The 20363-nt window shown below is 52.2% G+C and overlaps 1 protein-coding gene and 1 non-coding gene across 2 annotated transcripts; both read left to right on the forward strand.

Annotated features, from left to right (window-relative positions):
• Positions 1–462: 462 nt before the first annotated feature.
• trnaa-ggc lies at positions 463–534 on the forward strand. The gene has a single exon. It is a non-coding gene; the product is annotated as a tRNA-Ala (tRNA).
• Positions 535–4161: 3627 nt separating this feature from the next.
• Positions 4162–19109, forward strand: LOC103179676 (flap endonuclease 1). The gene is made up of 13 exons (XM_042331697.1): positions 4162–4438; positions 5930–6014; positions 6396–6498; positions 6821–6869; positions 8096–8199; positions 8823–8874; positions 10699–10790; positions 11561–11697; positions 13469–13529; positions 13721–13852; positions 15874–16025; positions 17871–17988; positions 18581–19109. The coding sequence occupies exons 1-13, from the start codon at positions 4357–4359 to the stop codon at positions 18656–18658; spliced, it is 1245 nt and encodes a 414-aa protein (XP_042187631.1). The 5' UTR covers positions 4162–4356; the 3' UTR covers positions 18659–19109.
• Positions 19110–20363: the final 1254 nt, after the last annotated feature.

Raw genomic sequence — 20363 nt, forward strand, 5'->3', positions numbered from 1 at the left:
CAGAGACAGTGAGACAGACTCTCTCACACACACAGACACACACACAGACAGTGAGACACACACACAGACACAGTGAGACACACACAGTGAGAGACACACACACACAGTGAGAGACACACACACAGTGAGAGAGAGACACACACAGTGAGAGAGAGACACACACACACTGAGAGAGACACACACACAGTGAGAGAGAGAGAGACACACACAGTGAGAGACACACACACACAGTGAGAGACACACACACACACACAGTGAGAGAGACACACACACACAGTGAGAGAGAGACACACACACACAGAGAATGAGACACACAGACAGTGAGGAATGTGGAGAGGAATTGGCTGCTGGTTCCAGACCATAAACCCTCCCCAAACCCTCCCTCCACTGACCTCAGACCCCAGTCCAGATCCTTCCCAGACCCTCAGATTTACACTAACACTGAAATTTACACCCAACACGAGTCCTGTAGCTCAGCGGTTAGAGCACTCGCCTGGCAAGCGAGAGACCTGGGTTCGATTCCCGGCAAGACGAAACCTCGGGCGAATTTTCTTACTAATAATAATAATAATAATAATAATCCCTTAAGAAAAAAAACAATAATAAAATTGGTCACTTCAATCCACGACCGTTTGTGGGACGCCGCTGTGCGCAATTGGCTGCCGCGTTTCGTCCACAAATATGCAGTCAATTCACTTCACAGTCTATTCTGTGAAGCGCTTTGAGACGTCGAGAAGACGTGAAAAGCGCTATAACAAAATGCAGGGATTGTTATATTAATACTAATATTTACACTCATGCTGATATTTACCCGAACACTGTGATATTTACACTAACTCTCTCTCTCTCCGCTCTCCCCGTCTCCTATCGCTGCTTGATATCCCCCCCCCCCCCCCCACTGCCTCCCTTTGCTCCCGCCTGGGAATCCTCCCCCTGCCAACTGTCCACTCCGCATTTGCCGTCAAAATGTCCGCTCCATCTCCAACAAGACCCTGGCCCTCAATGATCTCATCCTTGATGAGAACGTTGATATTATGGCCCTCACGGAAACCTGGATCACCCCCGGTGACACCTTCCCCCTCACTGAGGCCACACCAACCAACTACACCTACCACCATGCCCCACGCCCCAACCGCCGTGGCGGTGGTGTGGCCCTCATCTCCGGGGCATCACTTGCCCTATCCCCATACTCCACTGGCTCATTCCCCTCTTTTGAACACCTTACTCTCTGCCATCCCTCCCATCTCTCACTAAAAATTCTCCTAATTTACCGCTCCCCCAAAATCCTCTCCCACCTTCATCTCTGACATCTCCACCCTTCTAGCTTCCCTCTGCCTCTGCTCCGACCGCCTCATCATGCGAGGCAACTTCAATCTCCACTTCACCCCCTCCTGCTCCACCTCCTCAGACTTCTCCTCTTTCTTCTCCTCTCTCAACCTCTCCCTCCACATCCACTCTGCTACCCACACCCACGGTCACCCGCTTGACCTGGTGATCACCCGGGGCCTCAGCGTCTCGGATGTCACTATCACCGACAAGGCCATCTCTAACCACCATTTCATCTCCCTCAATTCCTTTATCCCTCTCCCTGCTGCCTCCAAACCTACAACCATCTCCTACTGCCCGTGGAAGAAGATCTCCCTGCAATCCCCCTCCACTGCCCTGGAGTCCTCTGAACTCCTCTCCCTCTGGCCCACCTCTCACACCAACCCATCCTCTGCATTTACTCTTCTCCACAGCACCCTCTCCACCACACTCGACGCCCTTGCTCCCCTCGCCTCCCGAACTGCCTCCTATTCCCGATCCTCACCTGGTTCACCAGCCACCTCCGCTCACTCAATGGCCAGCTGCGGGCTGCCGAACACACTTGGCTCAAATCCGGCCTAACGGTCCACCGCCACATCTGGCTGGATCTCATCAAGACCTACCGCTCCGCTCCACTGTACCTTTGCCAAATCGTCCTTCTATTCCAGGTTAATCCTGGAGGCGAAGGGCAACCCCAGGCTCCTGTTCTCCACCACCAACCAGCTCCTCCGCCTTCCCTGCCACGCCTCGCAGATACTTTCCTCCGACTCTCACTGTGAGGAAATGCTGGACTTCCTCAAGTCCAAAATCGAGGGAATCCGCTCAGCTGCCACTACCCTCCTAACTTCCACATCTTTGCCCTCCTTCCACATCTTTGGACCTGTTAACCCCTCCTCTGTCATCACCACTATATCCTCCATGAAGCCCACCAACTGCTCCCTGGACCCCATCCCCATTCCTCTCCTTAAATCCCAGCTCCCACTACTCGCTGACATCATCAACCTCTCCCTGTCATCCGGCACTGTTCCTACCCCCCTCAAAAACATCCACTATCACCCCCACATTGATCCTTCACAGCTATCCAGCTAGCGGCCCATCTCCAACCTCTCTTTTCTGTCCAAGATCCTTGAGAGAGCCTTTGCCTCCCAGTTTCGCTCTTTCCTCTCCTCCCTCTCCCTCCATGAGACCCTCCAATCGGGTTTCTGCGATGCCTACAGCACGGAAACTGCTCTGGTCAAGGTCACAAATGACATCCTGACCATGTGTGACCAGGGCTCCCTCTACCTCCTCATCCTCCTCGACCTCTCTGCCGTTTTTGACTCTGTGGACCAGTCAATCCTCCTCCACCACCTCTCCTCCCACTTCAACCTCCAAGGTTCTGTTCTTGACTGGTTCAGGTCCTACCTTTCACACCGCCTCCACTTCGTCTCAGCAAACGGTTTCTCCTCCAGCCCCCACACCATGTTGTGCGGTGTTCTTCAGGGCTCTGTCCTCGGTCCGCTCCTCTTCACCCTCTACATGCTCCTGTCCGACGTCAAGTCCTGGACGAAGGACAACTTTCTCCAACTGGACATCAGCAAGACTGAGGCTCTCCTGATTGGCTCGCGCCAGCGCCTCCGCACCTCGGGCACTGGCAGCATCAGCCTCCACGGCTGCACACTCAACCTCACTAAGCCAGTCAGGAACCCGGGGGTCTTGTTCGACCCTGAACCGTCCGTTCTCCCTCACATCCGCAACATGACCGGCATTGCCTACCACCACCTCTGGACGAGGTTTCAGCCTCTCTGCCCCCACACTCTGGAACTCCTGACCCCTGACGTCCTCCCGAAGTGAAAGGCGCTCTATAAATGTAATTTTGTTGTTGTTGTAACATGTGATATTTACACTAACTGATATTGACACGAACACTGATATTTACACTAACGCTGTAAGATTTACAGTAACACTGATATTTACACTAATGCTAATATTGACACACTATTTACACTAACACTGTGATATTTACACTAACACTGGTATTGACACTAACACTGGTATTGACACTAACACTTTATTGACAATAACACTGTGATATTGACACTAACACTGGTATTGACACTAACACTGTATTTACACTAACGCTGTGATATTTACACTAACACTGTGATATTTACACTAACACTGGTATTGACACTAACACTGTATTTACACTAACACTGTATTTACACTAACGCTGTGATATTTACACTAACACTGTGATATTTACACTAACACTGGTATTGACACTAACACTGTATTTACACTAACGCTGTGATATTTACACTAACACTATATTGACACTAACACTGTATTTACACTAACACTGGTATTGACACTAACACTGTATTTACACTAACGCTGTGATATTTACACTAACACTATATTGACACTAACACTGTATTTACACTAACGCTGTGATATTTACACTAACACTATATTGACACTAACACTGGTATTGACACTAACACTGTATTTACACTAACACTGGTATTGACACTAACACTGTATTTACACTAACACTGTGACATTGACACTAATATTGTATTGACACTAACGCTGTATTTACACTAACACTGTATTGACACTGACACTGGTATTGACACTAACACTGTATTTACACTAACACTGTGACATTGACACTAATATTGTATTGACACTAACGCTGTATTTACACTAACACGGTATTGACACTAACACTGTGATATTGACATTAACGCTGTGATATTGACACTAACACTGTATTGACACTAACGCTGTGATATTGACAGTAACTCTGAGAGATGTGCGAAGCGCTGCGATGGAAGTGTCTCTCAGCCCCAGTGCAGGTGCGCAGCGCCTCTGTGTGTCGGTCGGGGGGAAGCTCACACACTCGCTGCAAATGTGATTTAAAGGCCGTCTCCGCACAGCCAGAGGCCGGGGCTGTGCAGAGAGACACAGACGGCGGGGATCGGACACAGACACAGACACGGGGCAGCAGCGGAGGGCAGTCGGTTAATCCCCCAACGGACATCACCGCTGGTCTCTGGTCAGACCATGGGCATCACCAAGCTCACAGACCTGATCCGAGAGCAAGCCGGAGATGCCATCACCAACAAAACCATCAACGAGTACGAGGGTGAGCAGCCAACACGCAGAGAGGGAGGGAGAGAGAGAGAGAGAGGGAACAGAGAAAGAGAGAGAGAGAGAGAGAGAACAGCCATTAGGAGAAAGATGGAGAACGGAGCCAAGATAGAGACAAAGGGAGAGAGAGGGAGAGAGAGAACACAGAGAGAAAACGGATCGACTGAGATCACACATAAAGAGAGAGAGAGAAAGAGAGAACAGACTTCAGGAGAGAGAGGGAACAGATTTATATGGAGAGAGAGAGAGAGAGAGAGAACAGAGAAAAAGAGGGAGAAAACAGGCATAGGGAGAGGGAGAGAGGACAGAGAGGGAGAGAGAAAAACAGATGGAGACAAAGAAAGATTCAGAACGAGACAGAGAGAGGGATAATAATAATAACAATAATAATAATCCTCGCATTTGATAGAGCGCCTCATCACGTCTTCGAGACGCTTCAAAGGGCTTCACAGAATATACAGTAAAGTGAATTGACCGTATATTTGTGGGCGAAAGGCGGCAGCCAACTGCGCACAGCAGCGTCCCCACAAACCGCCGTGGATTGAAGTGACCAATTTATTATTGTTTTTTGAAGGAATTATCACCCGCGGAAAAGAGATCCGTCCATCGACTAACAACCGGGTTTCTATTTACTGCTCGGTAAACAGAGGCGTGTGGAGGAAAGAAACTTGCCCAAAATTTCGCCCGGTTGGGAATCGAACCCTGGTCTCTCGCTTGCGAGGCGAGTGTTCTGACCACTGAGCTGCAGGACTCCAAGCAAAAACGAGACAGAGAGAGAAAAGAGAAACCGAGAGGTAGAAAAGAGAGAGAAAGAAAGAGATCACAAGATCGGGAGAGAACAGTTATACGGAGAGAGGGAGAGGACAGAGAAAGAGAGAGAGAGAGACCGAGAGACAGGAAAAAAAGTGTAAAGCGACGGAGACGAATACGGAAAAACGGAGACGCACAGACAGAAAAGAGACAGAGACAGAAATAGAGAGAGAGAGAGAGAGAGAGAGAGATTCGTAGCAACACAGAGAGAGACCAGAGGACAGTGAATACAAGTGTTGTGGATGCGCTGTGTGATGTAAACCGCTCGCGAGCCTCTGGGTAAAGCTTGTGGGTTTAAGCCCACACCGCAGTGTGGCGCTGGGGGGCACGTGCTGTGTTGTCGAAGGTGCCATCGAGGTCACAGACATCTGCGTCGGTTTCCATGGATGTTAAAGATCTCGCGGCACTAATGGAAAAGAAGAGGTTGTTTCCCTCGCTATTCCCTCTACTTCCCTCTAACTCACCTCTCACCCTTTCCTCGCTCCCTCCTCACTCCCCCCTCACTCCCTTGACTCCTCCATAACTTCCTTTCAGTCCCTCTCCTGTTCTCCTCGCTCCCCTCCCCCTCTCCCCCCCCCTCCCTGGCTGGCGTGTGGCTGGCGTGTGGCCGGTTTCCTCTTGCTGCGGAGGCTCACACGCGCACGCACGCACACGCGTGTTTGTGTTGAACCCACAGGGAAGGTGGTCGCTCTGGATGCTTCGGTCGTCATGAACCAGTTCCGCACAGCGCGGCCCAACCAACGCTACCTCGTGCGTCTCAGGTGGGGAATGTGCGGGGGGTGAGGGGGAGGGGAAAGGGGGAGAGTAAAAGGGAGGGGAGTGGGGTGGAGGGGGGTGGGGGCGGGAGGAGTGGGTGGGTGGATAAGGGCATGGAGGAAATCGGGGGAGAGGGGAGTGAGAGAGGAAGTGAGTGGGATGGGAGTGAGGGGGAGTTCGAGGGGATTGAGTAGGGAGTAAGTAAGGAGTGAGGGGGAGGGGAGGGAGAGGGAGTGAGAGGGTGGGGAGGGAGAGGGAGTGAGGGGGGAGGGGAGTGAGTAGGGAGTGAGGGGGAGGGGAGGGAGAGAGAGTGAGTGAGTGGGCAAGAGGGGGAGTGAGAAGTTCAGAGACTGAGAGTAAACCTGGAGCTCTCTGCTTGTTTACAGCCAGACCATCGGCATGTTCTACCGCACGGCCTGTCTGCTGGAGAAAGGCATCAAACCCCTGTACGTCTTCGACGGACGTCCTCCCAAACTGAAAGACCACGTGGTCAGTATTGGGGGCTCGGGGGGAGGTGGGGGCCGGGGTGGGGGAGGGGGAGAGCAGTGGGTTAGGGGAGGTGGGGCTCGAACAGAGGAAAGGGATTTAGGTGTCACTGATCTGGGAGTGTGGCCGGTAGTGTAGAGGGAGCTTTACTTTGTCGCTAACCTGTGCTGCGGCCGACCTGGGAGTGTGGATGGGTCTATTTACACATTGCCGGTGATTGCTGTGTGCCGTGGTGAGATGTCTGCGGTCCCCGTGGGATGCTCGGAGGCGGGTTTGTGGTCCTATTGCCAGGTGAGTGAGACTGACTGTGTCCTCTCTTCCCCAGCTGGTCAAGAGAGCAGAATTAGCCCGTCTGGCCCAAGCAGCTCAGGCAGGTAAGAAAATAACTCCAGCCCGTGAATTAACCCACTACCCGCTGCCTCCACTCGACTGGCTCCAGCCTCCTGCATGTCCCTTGCGCCCTCCGTTCCACCACCGGTGGCCGTGTTTCAGCCACTACTCCCCCCCCGAAATGCTGGAATTCTCCTCCTCTATCCCTCCACCTTGCGCCCTCCTTCCCCATTTTCAGGTCGCACCCATTCTCACACTCCGTCTCTCTCACACACGCTCTTGTCTCTCACACACACACTCTGTCCGTCTCTCCAAGACATATTATGATAATAATCCTTGCATTTGATACAGCGCTTTTCACGTCTTCTAGATTTTTAAAATAGTATTTTCCAGATATTCTGTCTGTCTCTCTCACCCTCTGTCTCTCTCACACACTCTCTTCCCTCTTTGTGAGAAAGGTAAGTGGAATCTCCTCGGAGTTGAACTGGCTCCAAGGTGACTTGCTCAACAACGGACTATCGGAATCGAGCCAGCCCTCTATAATAATAATAATAATCCTTGCATTTGATATAGCGCTTTTCACGTCGGGAGGACGTCCCAAAGCGCTTCACAGAACACACTGTAAAGTGAATTGACTGTGTATTTGTGGGCGAACGCGGCAGCCAATTGCGCACAGCAATGTCCCACAAACAGTCGTAGATTGAAAATGACCAATTTATTATTGTTTTTGGTTTTGGAGGGATTATTATTAGGCTCTGTGTGGAGTAAGGAAACTTGCCCAAGGTTTCGCCCTCTGCCTGGAATTGAACCGGGTGTCTCACTTGCAAAGAATGTGTATTCCATTCCAGACCCCGGAATTTCTCTCTCACCGTCACGCATTCTCTATCTCTCTCTCACACTCCTCTCTCGCGCACACACACACTCGCTCTCACATACACTTCTCTCTCGCACATATTTTCTTTCTCGCGCACACTCGATCTCACACACCCAATCTCTCACACACACTCTTCTTTCACACACATACTCTCATACACACACACACACACACACACACACTCGCTCGTTCACGCACGCTCACTTATTCGCTCCCATAGACACACACTCTCACACTCAGTCTCGTCGCACTCTGGGCTCTGGCTCTGTGAGTTCAGGCCTCACTTTCTACGTTCTTTCCACCTTTTAATTGTGTGCTGTATCCTCTCTCTCTCTCTCTCTCTCTCTCACACGGTCTCCACTCGATGCTTAACGTCAGAGTGTGAATGTTTTGCAGAAAAAGAAGCCAAAGCAGGCCTTCCCAGTGAAACCCCAAAGCAAGGCTTGCAGCCAGAGCCACACAGGGAGCCAGAGGCGCAGGCAGACAAGCCAACCCCCGAGGTAACCTCTCACATTCTCTCACACACTGATGAGGACCCAGGTTCTATTCCCGGACAGGGTGAAACCTTAGGCAAGTTTCTTTCCTCCACATGCCTCCGTTTACCAAGCAGTAAGTAGGAACCTGCTTAGTCGATTGGCAGATTGGTTTTCTGGGGGTAATAATCCCTACAATTTAAAAATAATAATAATTTGGTCACTCAATCCATGACTGTTTGTGGGACACTGCTGTAATAATAATAATAATAATAATAATAATCCTTGCATTTGATATAGCACTTTTCACGTCGGGAGGACTGTATATTTGTGGGCGAACGCGGCAGCCAATTGCGCACAGCAATGTCCCACAAACAGTCATAGATTGAAAATGACCAATTTATTATTGTTTTTGGTTTTGGAGGGATTATCATTGGACGTGTGGAGTAAGGAAACTTGCCCAAGGTTTCGCCCTCTGCCTGGGATTGAACACTTGCAAAGCGAGCGCTCAAACCACTGAGCTACAGGACTCCACTATATAGCGCCTTTCACGTCAGGAGGACGTCCAAGGCGCTGGACAGAGTACAGCATTTCAGACAGGGTCAGTTATAAGGAGTGTTATAACTTAATTATGTTTTATCCCATTGCAGGTTACCGGAGAGGCGGGTGTGACCCTGGTGACTGCAGTACAGAGCAACACAGGTAGACGGGAGAGTTCCAGAGCGTGTGTCTCTGGCTGGTGTCTGGGTGGTGGGACTGGAACTGACTGCCGTTAAAGGGGAGGTCACATAGACATTGGTGGGAACGTGAGATTCCTGGCCTCTGTGCTGAGGCACAGACCGTCAAGTGACAGAGGCAGATGTCTTCTCTGCCTTTCTCGATAAGATCAAGTGTAATAACAATAATCCTTGCATTTGATATCGCGCCTTATGACATCTTCGAGACGTCTCAAGGTTCTTCATAGGATATACTGTAAAGAGGAGTGACTGTGTGTTCCGTGGGTGAAACACGGCAGCCAGTTTGCGCACAGCGATGTCCCACAAACAGTCAATCGAGTGAGCGACCAATTTTATTTTGGGGGATTGCTCGTCAGGACACCGCGAGAAACACTTTTCAAATAACTCCGTGGGATCTTCAACATCCACCTGAACAGGCAGACGGGACCTTGGTTCAACGTCTCAGCCGAAGGACGGGATTTTGCTTGTGGTACACTGAACACAAGTGAATCTCACCCATTACTGGGGCATTATGGCAAGGATTGAGCTCCCGGCTACAGCTCAGTCCCCCCTGTTGGTTGGGATGGGTATTGTAGGATTTCTGACCTGAGGAGTGGGATCTCCCCTCACACAGAGGAAGTGGAGATACAGGATCACAGAGCTCACTTGAGCACCTGGTCACCAGGCTCAGGCCAGGCTTGCCCTGCCGGAGAGGCCATCCCCTCACTGGAGCTATTTGGGTGGTCGTGAAGACATGGTTCAGGACCACATTGCCCTTTGACAATTTGGGGTTTAGAAGAGTTTGGGAGGGAGTGGGGCTTGTCTATGGGGACAACCCTCATTTCCTAAGTGGAAGGTATTCGGTCTAATTCCGTAAATGGGGGTGAGCAGGTCTAACCTGGCTCTCCAATGATAAAAAGGTAGACGGCTGAAGAGGGAGAAAAGTACAAGGTGTTGGGGAGGGATGGGAGAGGGGTTAGACTGGGGAGAGCGAGGGGAAACTGGCGTTAGACTGGGGGAAAGGTTCCTGTCTGCCTGTTCAGGTGGATGTTAAAGATCCCCATAGCGCTATTCAAAAAGAGAAGGTAGTTTCTCTCTCTCCTGGTGTCCTGGCCGACAATCTCCCAAATAAAAGTGATCACTCACTTCATGGCTGTTTGTGGGACATTGCTGTGTGCTGATTGGCTGCCACGTGCCCCCATAAAACACAGTCACTACACTTTACAGTCAAATCCTCTGAAGCGCTTTGAGACGTCCTCCCAATGCGATAGGTGCTGTATCAAATATAAAGGTTACACTAATAATAATCCTTGCATTTCATATAGCGCCTCATCATGTCTTCGAGATGTCTCAAAGCACTTCACAGAATATACTGTAAAGTGTAGTGACTATATATTTCGTGGACGAAACACAGCAGCCAATTGTGCACAGCAGTGTCTGAGAACCAGTTATGGATTGAGTGACCAATTTTTTTTTAAGGGATTCTTACCCAAGGAAAGCGATCTGCCAGTCGACTAACAACTGGGTTCCTACTTACTGCTAGGTAAACAGAGGCGTGTGGAGTAAGGAAACCTGCCTAAGGTCTCACCCTGCCCGGGAATCGAACCTGGGTCATCTTGATTGCAAGGCGGGTGCTCTAACCAATACGCTACAGGACTCCACTGTCATTAGACTTGGCGGCTGGTACAGAGACAAATAATAGCCGGGCCTGGGGCTGTGGTGGAACATTGTAGGGGGTTGGGAGCAGACAATATATGGGGTTGGGTGAGGGTTGGGTCACTCACTCTGTGACCTTCTCCCCTCTCTCCAGACGCTGTTCCCAGCACTGGCCAGAAATGGGTCAAGACCTCACGTCGAGACTGTCAACGCCTCCTCCGCCTCCTCGGAGTGCCCTACATCGAGGTAACCGGGGGCGACGGTGAGAGAGGGAAAGGGTGAGGTAGTGAGATGGTGACTGGTTGAGGGAGTAAGTGAAAGAGTGAGGAGGGTGAGGGAGTGAGAGGGTGAGGGAGTGAGAGGGTGAGGGAGGGAGAGGGTGAGGGAGTGAGACGGCGAGGAAGGGTGAGGGAGTGAAGATGAGGGAGTGAGCGGGTGAGGGAGTGAGAGGATAAGGGAGGGACAGATAGGGTGAGGGAGCGAGGGAGGGAGGGATAGGGTGAGAGGGACAGAGGGAGAGGGTGAGAGGGATGGAGTGAGAAGAAACAGACTGAGAGGGTAAGAGAGAGTGAGTGTGAAAAAGTGAAGGTGAGGGAATGAATGAGTGAAGGGGGAGAGGATGAGTGAGGTATTGAGTGTGACGATCAGAGTGAGTGAGTGAGGAGTGAGAGCTAGACTGAGTGAGGGAGTGAAGATGAGGGAATGATTGTGAATAGGTGAGGGAGGGAGTGAGTGGGTAATGGACAGAGTGAATGGGAGTGAATGAGTGAGGGAGGGAGTGAGGGGTTAAGAGACTGAGTGAGTGAAAGTGAGAGGCAGGAAGCTAGAGAGGGAGGGTGAGAGGCAGAGTGAATGAGTGAGGGAGGGAGTGAGAGGGTGAGAGACAAACTGAGTGGGAGAGTGATTGAGTGAGGGTGGGGGGAGACTGAATGGGTGAGGGAGGAGACTGGATTGATGAGGGAGGAGGGGGAAGAAAGGGAGTGAGAGAGGTGCTGATCCCTGCTCTCCTCTTTCAGGCTCCGAGTGAGGCGGAGGCGAGTTGTGCAGCGCTGGTCAAAGCCGGGAAGGTTCACTGCACCATCACCGAGGACATGGACGCTCTGCCATTCGGCAGCACCCTGCTCACCCGGCACTTCACCTCCCGCAAATACGCGTGAGTCAGCGGTGTGGGGGTGGAGAGAGCGGCAATAGCACAGACACAATGGGGAGAGAGGGCAGGGAGTGGGATAAAAGTAGAGAGCTCCAGTAGGGGAGCGAGCACCACGATGGGTAGACAGTAAGGAATGGGATTGGACCATTCGGCTGCCTTCAATACCGTTGACCACTCTATCCTCATCCATCGCCTCTCCTCTCACCTCAACCTTCACAGTTCTATCCTTCACTGGTTCAGATCCTACCTCTCGCACCGTCTCCGCTTCATCTCCACAAACGGTTTCTCCTCTAGCCGATTTCAAGATCCTCACCCTTGTCTTCAAATCCCTCCACTCCTCTGCACCCTCCCCTACCTCTCTGACATCCTCTCTCCTCACAACAGTGCCCGTTGCCTTCGCTCCACCGGCTCTGGCCTCCTCCTTGTCCCCCAAATCCTCCGCTCCACCATTGTCAGCCGTACCTTCAGCCACTACACCCCCAGGCTCTGGAATTCCCTTCCTCACTCCCTTCGCCACGTCTCCTCTCTTCCTATTTTCAGGTCTCAGCTGAGGACCTTTCTTTTTGACCGCGCTTTGGTCACCTTCCTCCCCCTCTCCTTCACTCAGCCCCAGGATCCGTTACTGTGAAGCACTCTGAGACGCCGTCCGGCGTGGAGGGCACTATATAAATCCAACTTGTTGTTGTTATTGTTGTAGCCCCCACACCATCTTGTATGTGGTTGACACCCAACTCTATCTCTCTGCCTCTACCCTTGACTCCAAGACGTCTGCTGTCCTAACAGAATGTCTGTCAGACATCAAGTTCTGGATGAGAGCTAACTTTCTTCAGTTGAACATCAATAAGACCGAGGCTCTCCTGATGGGCTCCCGTCAGCGGCTCCTCACCTCGGGTGCCGACAGCATCACCATCCATTTTTCCACACTCCATTTCACTAAGCCAGTCCAGAACCTTGGCGTATTGTTTGACCCTCAACTGTCCTTTTGACCCGCTTTGCCTTTGCCCACCTCCGCAACATCGCCCGGCTCCACCACTGTCTCTCACCGAAACTCTCATACACATATTCATAACATCCAGACTTGACGGCCTTCCCAAATCCTCCCTCTATAGGCTGCAGATCATCCAGAACTCTGCAGCCCGTGTCCTCTCCCACACCAAGCTCCGTGACCCTATCACTCCCATCCTTACCCGACTCCACTGGCTTCCCATCAACAGAGGATACAGTTCAAGACCCTGGTCCTCACCTTCAAAGCCCTCCATGGCATTGCTCCCACCTACTTTTGCGACCTTTTAACCCCTACGAACCTCCGCTCAACAGACATGGGCCTGCTTCACGTCGCCCGCTTCGCCCGCCCCAGCCTTCTGCCACTCTGTGCCCACCCTCTGGAACTCCGTTCCACAGTCCCTCTGCCTCACCCCCTCCCTTGCCTCCTTCCAGACCCATCTCAAGACCTTTCTCTTCGACCGTGCATTCGATTACCCTTCCTCCCCTCCTGCCCTCCACTCTCCCTGATCCTGAGCCCCAGCTCGGGTCCGAAATACTGACTGTCCAGCACCTTGGTATGCCCTCCTGACATGAAAGGCACTATACAAATGTAATTTTCTTGTTTTTGTAGAGTAGAGAGCTCTAGTGGGGGAGTGAGAACCAGCACAGACACCATGGGGGAAAGAGCAGAGGATGGGATTGGGATAGAGAGCTCCAGTAGGGGAGAGAGCACCAGCATAAACAGGATTGACGTATGGTATGCTGACTGACGGCCTGGTTTATGTTACAGGAAGTTTGAGGAGTTCTGCCTGCCAGTCGTTCTCAAAGGTCTGGATATGACTCACGAGCAGGTTTGACTTTTTTTACATTAATCTCTCTCTCCCCCCAACCCCGGCTGAGATCAGCACAGAGCAGGGACAGTGGCTCTCACTTCACCCAGGCTGAGAGAAGACTCACCTGCTCCTTTCTGATCTCTGCTCTCTTTAATCTTGATTTTCTCCCTGATCTCTGCTCTCTGATCTCTCCTCTCTGTGTCCCTCAGTTTGTTGACCTGTGTATCCTGATGGGCTGTGATTACTGCGCTAAAATCAGGGGTATTGGTCCCAAGCGGGCGCTGTCTCTGATCCGGACACACAAGACCATTGAGGAGGTGGTCAAAAACATCGACACCCAGGTGAGAGCCTTGCTCCCCGACCAGCCCCGCCCTCCCCAAACCACGGCCTGCCCACCTCACTTGCCACAACTCCCCAAATACTGCCCCTCCCGTTCCTTTGGTCAAATTCCCGACTAACTACTGTCTTCTCTCCAGTCTCCCCAGCTCCACTATCCACAAACTACATCTGATCCAGAACTCCGGCCCCGGATACTCACCGACACTAAACTCCCTCCATCACACCAGTCCTCACCAAGCTCCACCGGCATCAACAACAACTTGCACTTATATAGCGCCCTCCACACAGAGCGCAGTAGTGGACCCTGACAGTGGTGGAGCCTGACTCTGAGCCAGGGGTGGGTGGAGGGAGGTGGCCGTAAGCACGGTCGAAGAGAAAGGTTTTCAGGCTGCACTTGAGAAGGGGGAAAGAGGGGCAAGGCAGTGGGATTGAGGGAGAGTGTTACAGAGTTTCAAGGCATAGTGGATGAAAGCGTGACCTCCGATGGTGGGGCGTTGGGTGTGAGGGACAAGCAGGAGGCCGGTGCCAGTCAAGTGGAGGGTAAGTTTGGTCCGGGTCAGTATGTGGGCGGCAGAGTTTTGAATGAGCTGGATCTTGTGAATTGTGGAACTGGGGAGACCGGCGATGAGTGCGTTGGAGTAATCCAAACGAGAGGTGACAAACACATGCATGAGGGTTTCGGCTGCATTTGGGGTAAGGTATAATGTGGCAGAGGTAGAAGGCGAATCTGATCAGGGAATGGATGTGGGGGAGGAAGGACAGCTGGAGGTTGAACCAGTTCTCTTGAGTGTGAGGGAGAGCCCAGTGAGGTTGAGGAATTCAGATCTGCAGGAGGGAAGCCAAGGAGTCCATATTCAGCTGCGGGAAGTTTACACTCATCCAGCACCTAATGTCTGCCAGACAAGCTGCTAGAACATCGGTGGATCTGGAGTTAGTACTGGAGGAGGGAAAGTAGATTTGTGTGTCATCAGCATACATGTGGAGGTTTACCCCGTGTCTGCGAATGACATCAACAAGCGGGAGCATATAGATAAGGAAAACAAGAGGGCCAAGGATGGAGCCCTGGGGTACCCTGCAGGTGACCGGGCGGGGGTGGGAGGAGAAACCATTTGCCGAAATGAAATGGAGGTGGTTGGTTGAGTAGGACTTGAACCAGACGAGGTGCGGTCCCACTAAACTAGATGAGGGAAGAGAGGCAGTGGAGGAGGATGGTGTGGTTGACTGTGTTGAACGCGGCAGAGAGATCCAGGAGGATGAGGAGGCAGAGGGAGCCCTGGTCTCTGATAGAGTTGGTGACTTTGACAAGTGCTGTCTTATGCCGTGGGCAGTCAGGGCAAAAACCAGACTGCAGGGGCTTGAGGAGGGAGTGGAGGGAGAGGTGTGACTGCAGTTGACCTGCAACAATGCATTCCAGGACTTTAGCAAGGAAGGTAGGTTGGAGATGGGACGGTGGTGTGAGAGATTAGAGGGATCGAGGGTGGGTTTTTTGAGGAGGGGTGTGATAACAGGGTTTCAGGGCGTGTGGAACAGAGCCTGAGGAAAGAGACTGATTGACCGTGTCAGCCAGCAGGAGAAAGAGAAGGGGAAGTTGAGTGACCAGCAGCTGGGTGGGGAGGGGGTCGAGGCAGCAGGGGAGGGAGAAATGAGGGCAAAGGAATGTAAGGAGGGGGTAGTGGCAGCAGCCGTGGCAGAGGGAGAGGGCGGTGTGGATTAACTGGGTGGGGTGGAAGGGGACATTGTGGGTGGGAGGATGGTGCAGCCAAGCAGATGCTTTCAATCTTTGAGGTGAAGAACCATTGTCCCACCCATCCCACTGGCCACATTCCCACACCCACAGTCCCTCCCACCCCGATGGCCATACCTCAATACCCATAGCCCATCCCAGCCCGATGGCACGCCCCCACAGCCCCTCCCACTGCGTTGGCTTGACCCCCACCCCCCCACCTCTAGCTGACCCACCCTACCGGCCTGTGCGATAGATTGAGTGGCTTTATGTGTGTGTGTGTGTGTGTGTGTCCGGCAGAAACACCCTCCGCCACAGAACTGGGCGTACAAGGAGGCTCGGCAGCTGTTCCTGAAGCCGGAGGTGGTGGACGTGGAGACGGTGGAGCTGGAGTGGACAGCGCTGGACGAGGAGGGACTGGTCCAGCTCCTGGTGCACGAGAAACACGCCAAGTACGAGCCCCCTCCCCCCCGCCCCGAGGGTGGACAATGGGTCTGCGCGGGCCAGACGCCATCACACAGCAACTCTCTGAGATATCCCCCCCCCACACACACACACACACACACATGCTCCAGTACAGGGGGCTCCAACCGTTTGGCTGCTGAGGACTGGATGCCCTATTTGAGAAATGTCTGCGGGCCGCATAAGCAATATTTTTGACTTTCCTTTCCAGAAACATAACTCGTAAGAAACATAGAAACAGTAGTAGGCCATTCAGCCCCTCAATAATAATAATAATAATAATAATCATCATCATCCTTGCATTTAACACAGCGCCTTATCACGTCTTGGCGATGTTCAAAGCGCTTCACAGGATATACTGCAATGTGAATTGACTGTGTATTTTGTGGGCGAAACGGGGCAACCACTTGCACACAGCAGTGTCCCACAAACAGTCATGGATTGAGTGACCCAAGCTATTTTTTTTAAGAGATTATTATTACCCCCAGAAAAACGATCTGCCGATCAACTAACAATTGGGTTCCTACTCACTGCTAGGAGGTGTGTGGAGTAAGGAAACTTGCCTAACTTGCCTGGGAATCGAACCCAGTTCCTCTCGCTTGGGAGGCAAGTGCTCTAACCACTGAGCTACAGGACTCCAGCCTGTTCTGCCATTCTATTATATCACGGCTGATCTGTACCTCAACTCCAATTACCCACCCTTGCTCCGCATCCCTTCGTAGCCTTACTTAACGTAGCCTTACTCAACTTATCTATCCACCAAGAATCATGTAGAATCATGTATCCAAGAATCGTAGAGAAATCCTATGTTTTAATTGTGTAACTTCATTGCTCAATTTCACTATATTTTAGCTACAAGGCAATCTTTAAATAGGAAATGGAAAATTTTCATACACATTTTAAAAATGATAATAATAATAATGATCCTCGCATTTGATATAGCGCTTGTCACGTCTTCTCGACGTCTCAAAGCGCTTCACAGAATAGACTGTAAAGTGAATTGACTGTATATTTGTGGGCGAACGCGGCAGCCAATTGCGCACAGCAATGTCCCACAAACAGTCGTGGATTGAAAATGACCAATTTATTATTGTTTTTGGTTTTGGAGGGATTATTATTAGGCTCTGTGTGGAGTAAGGAAACTTGCCCAAGGTTTCGCCCTCTGCCTGGAATTGAACCGGGTGTCTCGCTTGCAAAGCGAGTGCTCTAACCACTGAGCCACAGGACTCCTCAGTAAAACAGTAATATAGCCAGGGACGAGTTGAACAATAATACAGCCAGTTGGATCACCAACTCTGGAGTATTCAAACCAGACTGAGCGTTCCCTTTACGTCACTTACACATGGAAAATTTCCCCCACTCCCTGGAGGGATGCGTCCTGCTTATCTAATTTCAGAAAGTATAAGGCACAGGTTAGCAAAAGCCAAGGCTTGGGGGTCCTAGAGTGAGAGTTGGGGTACGGCTGGAGTCTAACCAGCTAAAACTGCATAGCTTGCCATTGATATTGCCATCTGGCAAACTTCCCCTGACCCGTTAGGGCTTTGCCTTGCGGGTTAACAGGACTTGAGCGCGTGGATTCTCTGCTCCCAGTGACTGGTCTGCCCTTCCATGTCCTGCCGATGAGCCAGGCTGGGCTGTGCTGTTATCAGCAGTGCCCTGGAATACTGCGGACCTGTCTGGCTCAGGAACCGGACCAAGGACCGCCACAGAGGGCTGGTTCGATTCTGACATCCTGTCGCCAAATACGTGACCTTGGAGCCAGTTCAGCTCCAAGGAAACCTCGCTCACAGTTGGTCCAGTTACGGGCTGTGTCACACAGTGTTGTCTCTACACAGAGAGCACCGTGTTCGCAATCGTATCCGGCGCCTGCAGCTGGGGCTGCAGTGTATTGAGGAGAAGCAGACCCGCATTGACCAGTTCTTCCCCAAGAAGAAATATCACTTGAAGAGGAAGGTGAGGGGCCAAGTCATGAGGGGAGGGGTCTGGATCACAAGGGCAGAGGCTTCACTTGGGTTAGGTCTAATCATAGCAGAGTTGCTATTTCTGAGTCTCTGTGCTGAGTCGCGGTGTGAGGTGCAGTGCGAAGTCGCTGTGTGGAGTCTCTGAGCTGAGTCGCTGTGTGGAGTCTCTGAGCTGAGTCGCTGTGTGGAGTCTCTGAGCTGAGTCGCTGTCTGAGACGCAATGTGGAGTCGCTGTGTGAGACGCAGTGTGGAGTTGCTGTGTGAGATGCTGTGTGGAGTCTCTGAGACGCTGTGTGGAGTCGCTGTGTGAGATGCGGTGTGGAGTCGCTGTGCGAGACGCTATGTGAGATGCGGTGTGGAGTCGCTGTGCGAGACGCTGTGTGAGATGCGGTGTGGCGTCGCTGTGTGAGATGCTGTGTGGAGTCGCTGTGTGAGATGCGGTGTGGAGTCGCTGTGTGAGATGCGGTGTGGAGTCGCTGTGCGAGATGTGGTGTGGGGTCTCTGTGCTGAGATGCTGTGCAGAGTCGAGTGTTTTTGCTGTGCTGAGTCGCTGTGTTAACCTAACCTGTGCCTCTCTTGCGCAGCGTGTTGGCTTCACGTCTCGTTCCAGAGTCAAGCGGCCGAAGATTGACCTGAGTTTTCTCACTAAGTTTTCCCACTGAGCCCGAGGTCGTGGCCTCTCCCCGCGGCGGGCGGGCGTAACGGCCCGTCTGTCTACCCTCCGTCAGAGGTCACTCCCCGGAGGGGCTGTCAGCGCCAATTGACCATCTCACACTCCATCCGCGAAACAACGCGTCGTACGGAATATGCTGCGTGTCTGTGTGCTCCTGTGTCTCTGTGCTCCCGCGTCTGTGTAAGTGTAGTGCTCTGTGTTTGAGTGTATTGGAGAGAGCTCCGGTGCGGGAGCGAGTAGCGGCACGGACGCAATGGTTGGAGAGCAGGGAATGGGATCAGAGGAGAGCTCCCAGTGGGGAGCGAGCACCAGCAACAACAATTTGTGTTTAGATAGTATCTATCATCCAGGGTAGAGTCCCAGAGCTCTTGACAATGGCCACGCTGAACCGAGCGGGAGGTGACCCTAGGCACGGCCGAAGCGGAAGGGCTTCAGGTGTCCCCTGAAGACGGGGAAGGCGGTGGTGGGGGGGTGGGGGTGGGGGATGTGGGGGTGCAAGGCAGAGGGATTAAGGGAGAGTGTTCCAGAGTTTTCTGGGCAACAACAACTTGCATTTTTATAACGTCCTTGCGGGGCAGGGTCTCGGAGCACTTAACAGTGGCGGAGCCTGATGCTGAGCCAGGGGGAGGGAGGAGGTGACCGTGAGCACGGTCGAAGAGGAAGGTCTTCAGTTGTGATCTAAAAGAGGGAAAGGAGGGGGCAAGGCGGAGAGACTGGGGGAGAGAATCTCAAAGCTTCTGGGCATAGTGGCTGAAAGCGCGGCCGCTGATGGAGGGCACGAGGGCCGAGCAGGAGGTCAGAGCCAGCCAAGTGGAGGCAGCGGGCAATGGAGTAGGGATAAAGCAGGTCAGAAAGGTCGGGAGGTGACAGGGCGTGAAAGGATTTGTAGATGGTGAGAGGATCTTGAAATTGATTCATTCTTTGGTGGGGAACCAGTGGAGCCTGATGAGGACTGGGGTGATGGGGGTATGGAGTTTAGTGTGGGTGAGAATATGGGCAGCGGAGGTCTGAATCAATTATAGTTTGTGGGTCTGGGGAGACCGGAGAGGAGGGCAATGAAATAGTCAAGGATGGAGGTGCCGAAGGCGTGGATGAGGGTTTTGCCAGACACCATGGGGAAAAAGCAGGAATAGGATTAGAGTAGAGAGCTCCAGTGAGGGAGCGAGCACCAGCACAGACACGATGGGGAAAGAGCAGGGAATGGGATTAGAGTAAAGAGCTCCAGTGAGGGAACGAACACCAGCACAGACACGGTGGGTAGACAGCAGGGGAATGGGATTAGACCATTCTGCTGCCTTCGATACCGTTGACCACTCTATCCTCACCCACCGCCTCTCCTCTCACCTCAACCTTCACGGCTCTGTCCTTCACTGGTTCAGATCCTACCTCTCACACCGTCTCCACTTTATCTCCACAAATGGTTTCTCCTCTCGCCCCCACACTGTCTCGTATGCAGATGACACCCAACTCTATCTCTCTGCCTCCACCCTTGACTCCAGGACCTCTGCTATCCTAACAGAATGTCTTGTCAGACATCAAGTCCTCGATGAGAGCTAATTTTCTTCAGTTGAACGTTAACAAGACTGAGATTCTCCTGATTGGCTCCCGTCAGCGCCTCCACACCTCAGGCGCTGACAGCATCACCATCCATGGTTGCACACTCCACCTCACTAAGCCAGTCCAGAACCTTAGGG

The sequence above is a fragment of the Callorhinchus milii genome, unplaced genomic scaffold (assembly GCF_018977255.1).
Source record: "Callorhinchus milii isolate IMCB2004 unplaced genomic scaffold, IMCB_Cmil_1.0 Scaffold2, whole genome shotgun sequence".
NCBI classification, from domain to species: domain Eukaryota; kingdom Metazoa; phylum Chordata; class Chondrichthyes; order Chimaeriformes; family Callorhinchidae; genus Callorhinchus; species Callorhinchus milii.

Coding starts and splice junctions, on each gene's coding strand:
- LOC103179676 (XM_042331697.1), top strand. CDS start 4,357: ATGGGCATCACCAAGCTCACAGACCTGATCCGAGAGCAAGCCGGAGAT. Junction 13,530..13,720: donor TGGATATGACTCACGAGCAG/GTTTGACTTTTT, acceptor TGTGTCCCTCAG/TTTGTTGACCTGTGTATCCT. Junction 17,989..18,580: donor AATATCACTTGAAGAGGAAG/GTGAGGGGCCAA, acceptor TCTCTTGCGCAG/CGTGTTGGCTTCACGTCTCG.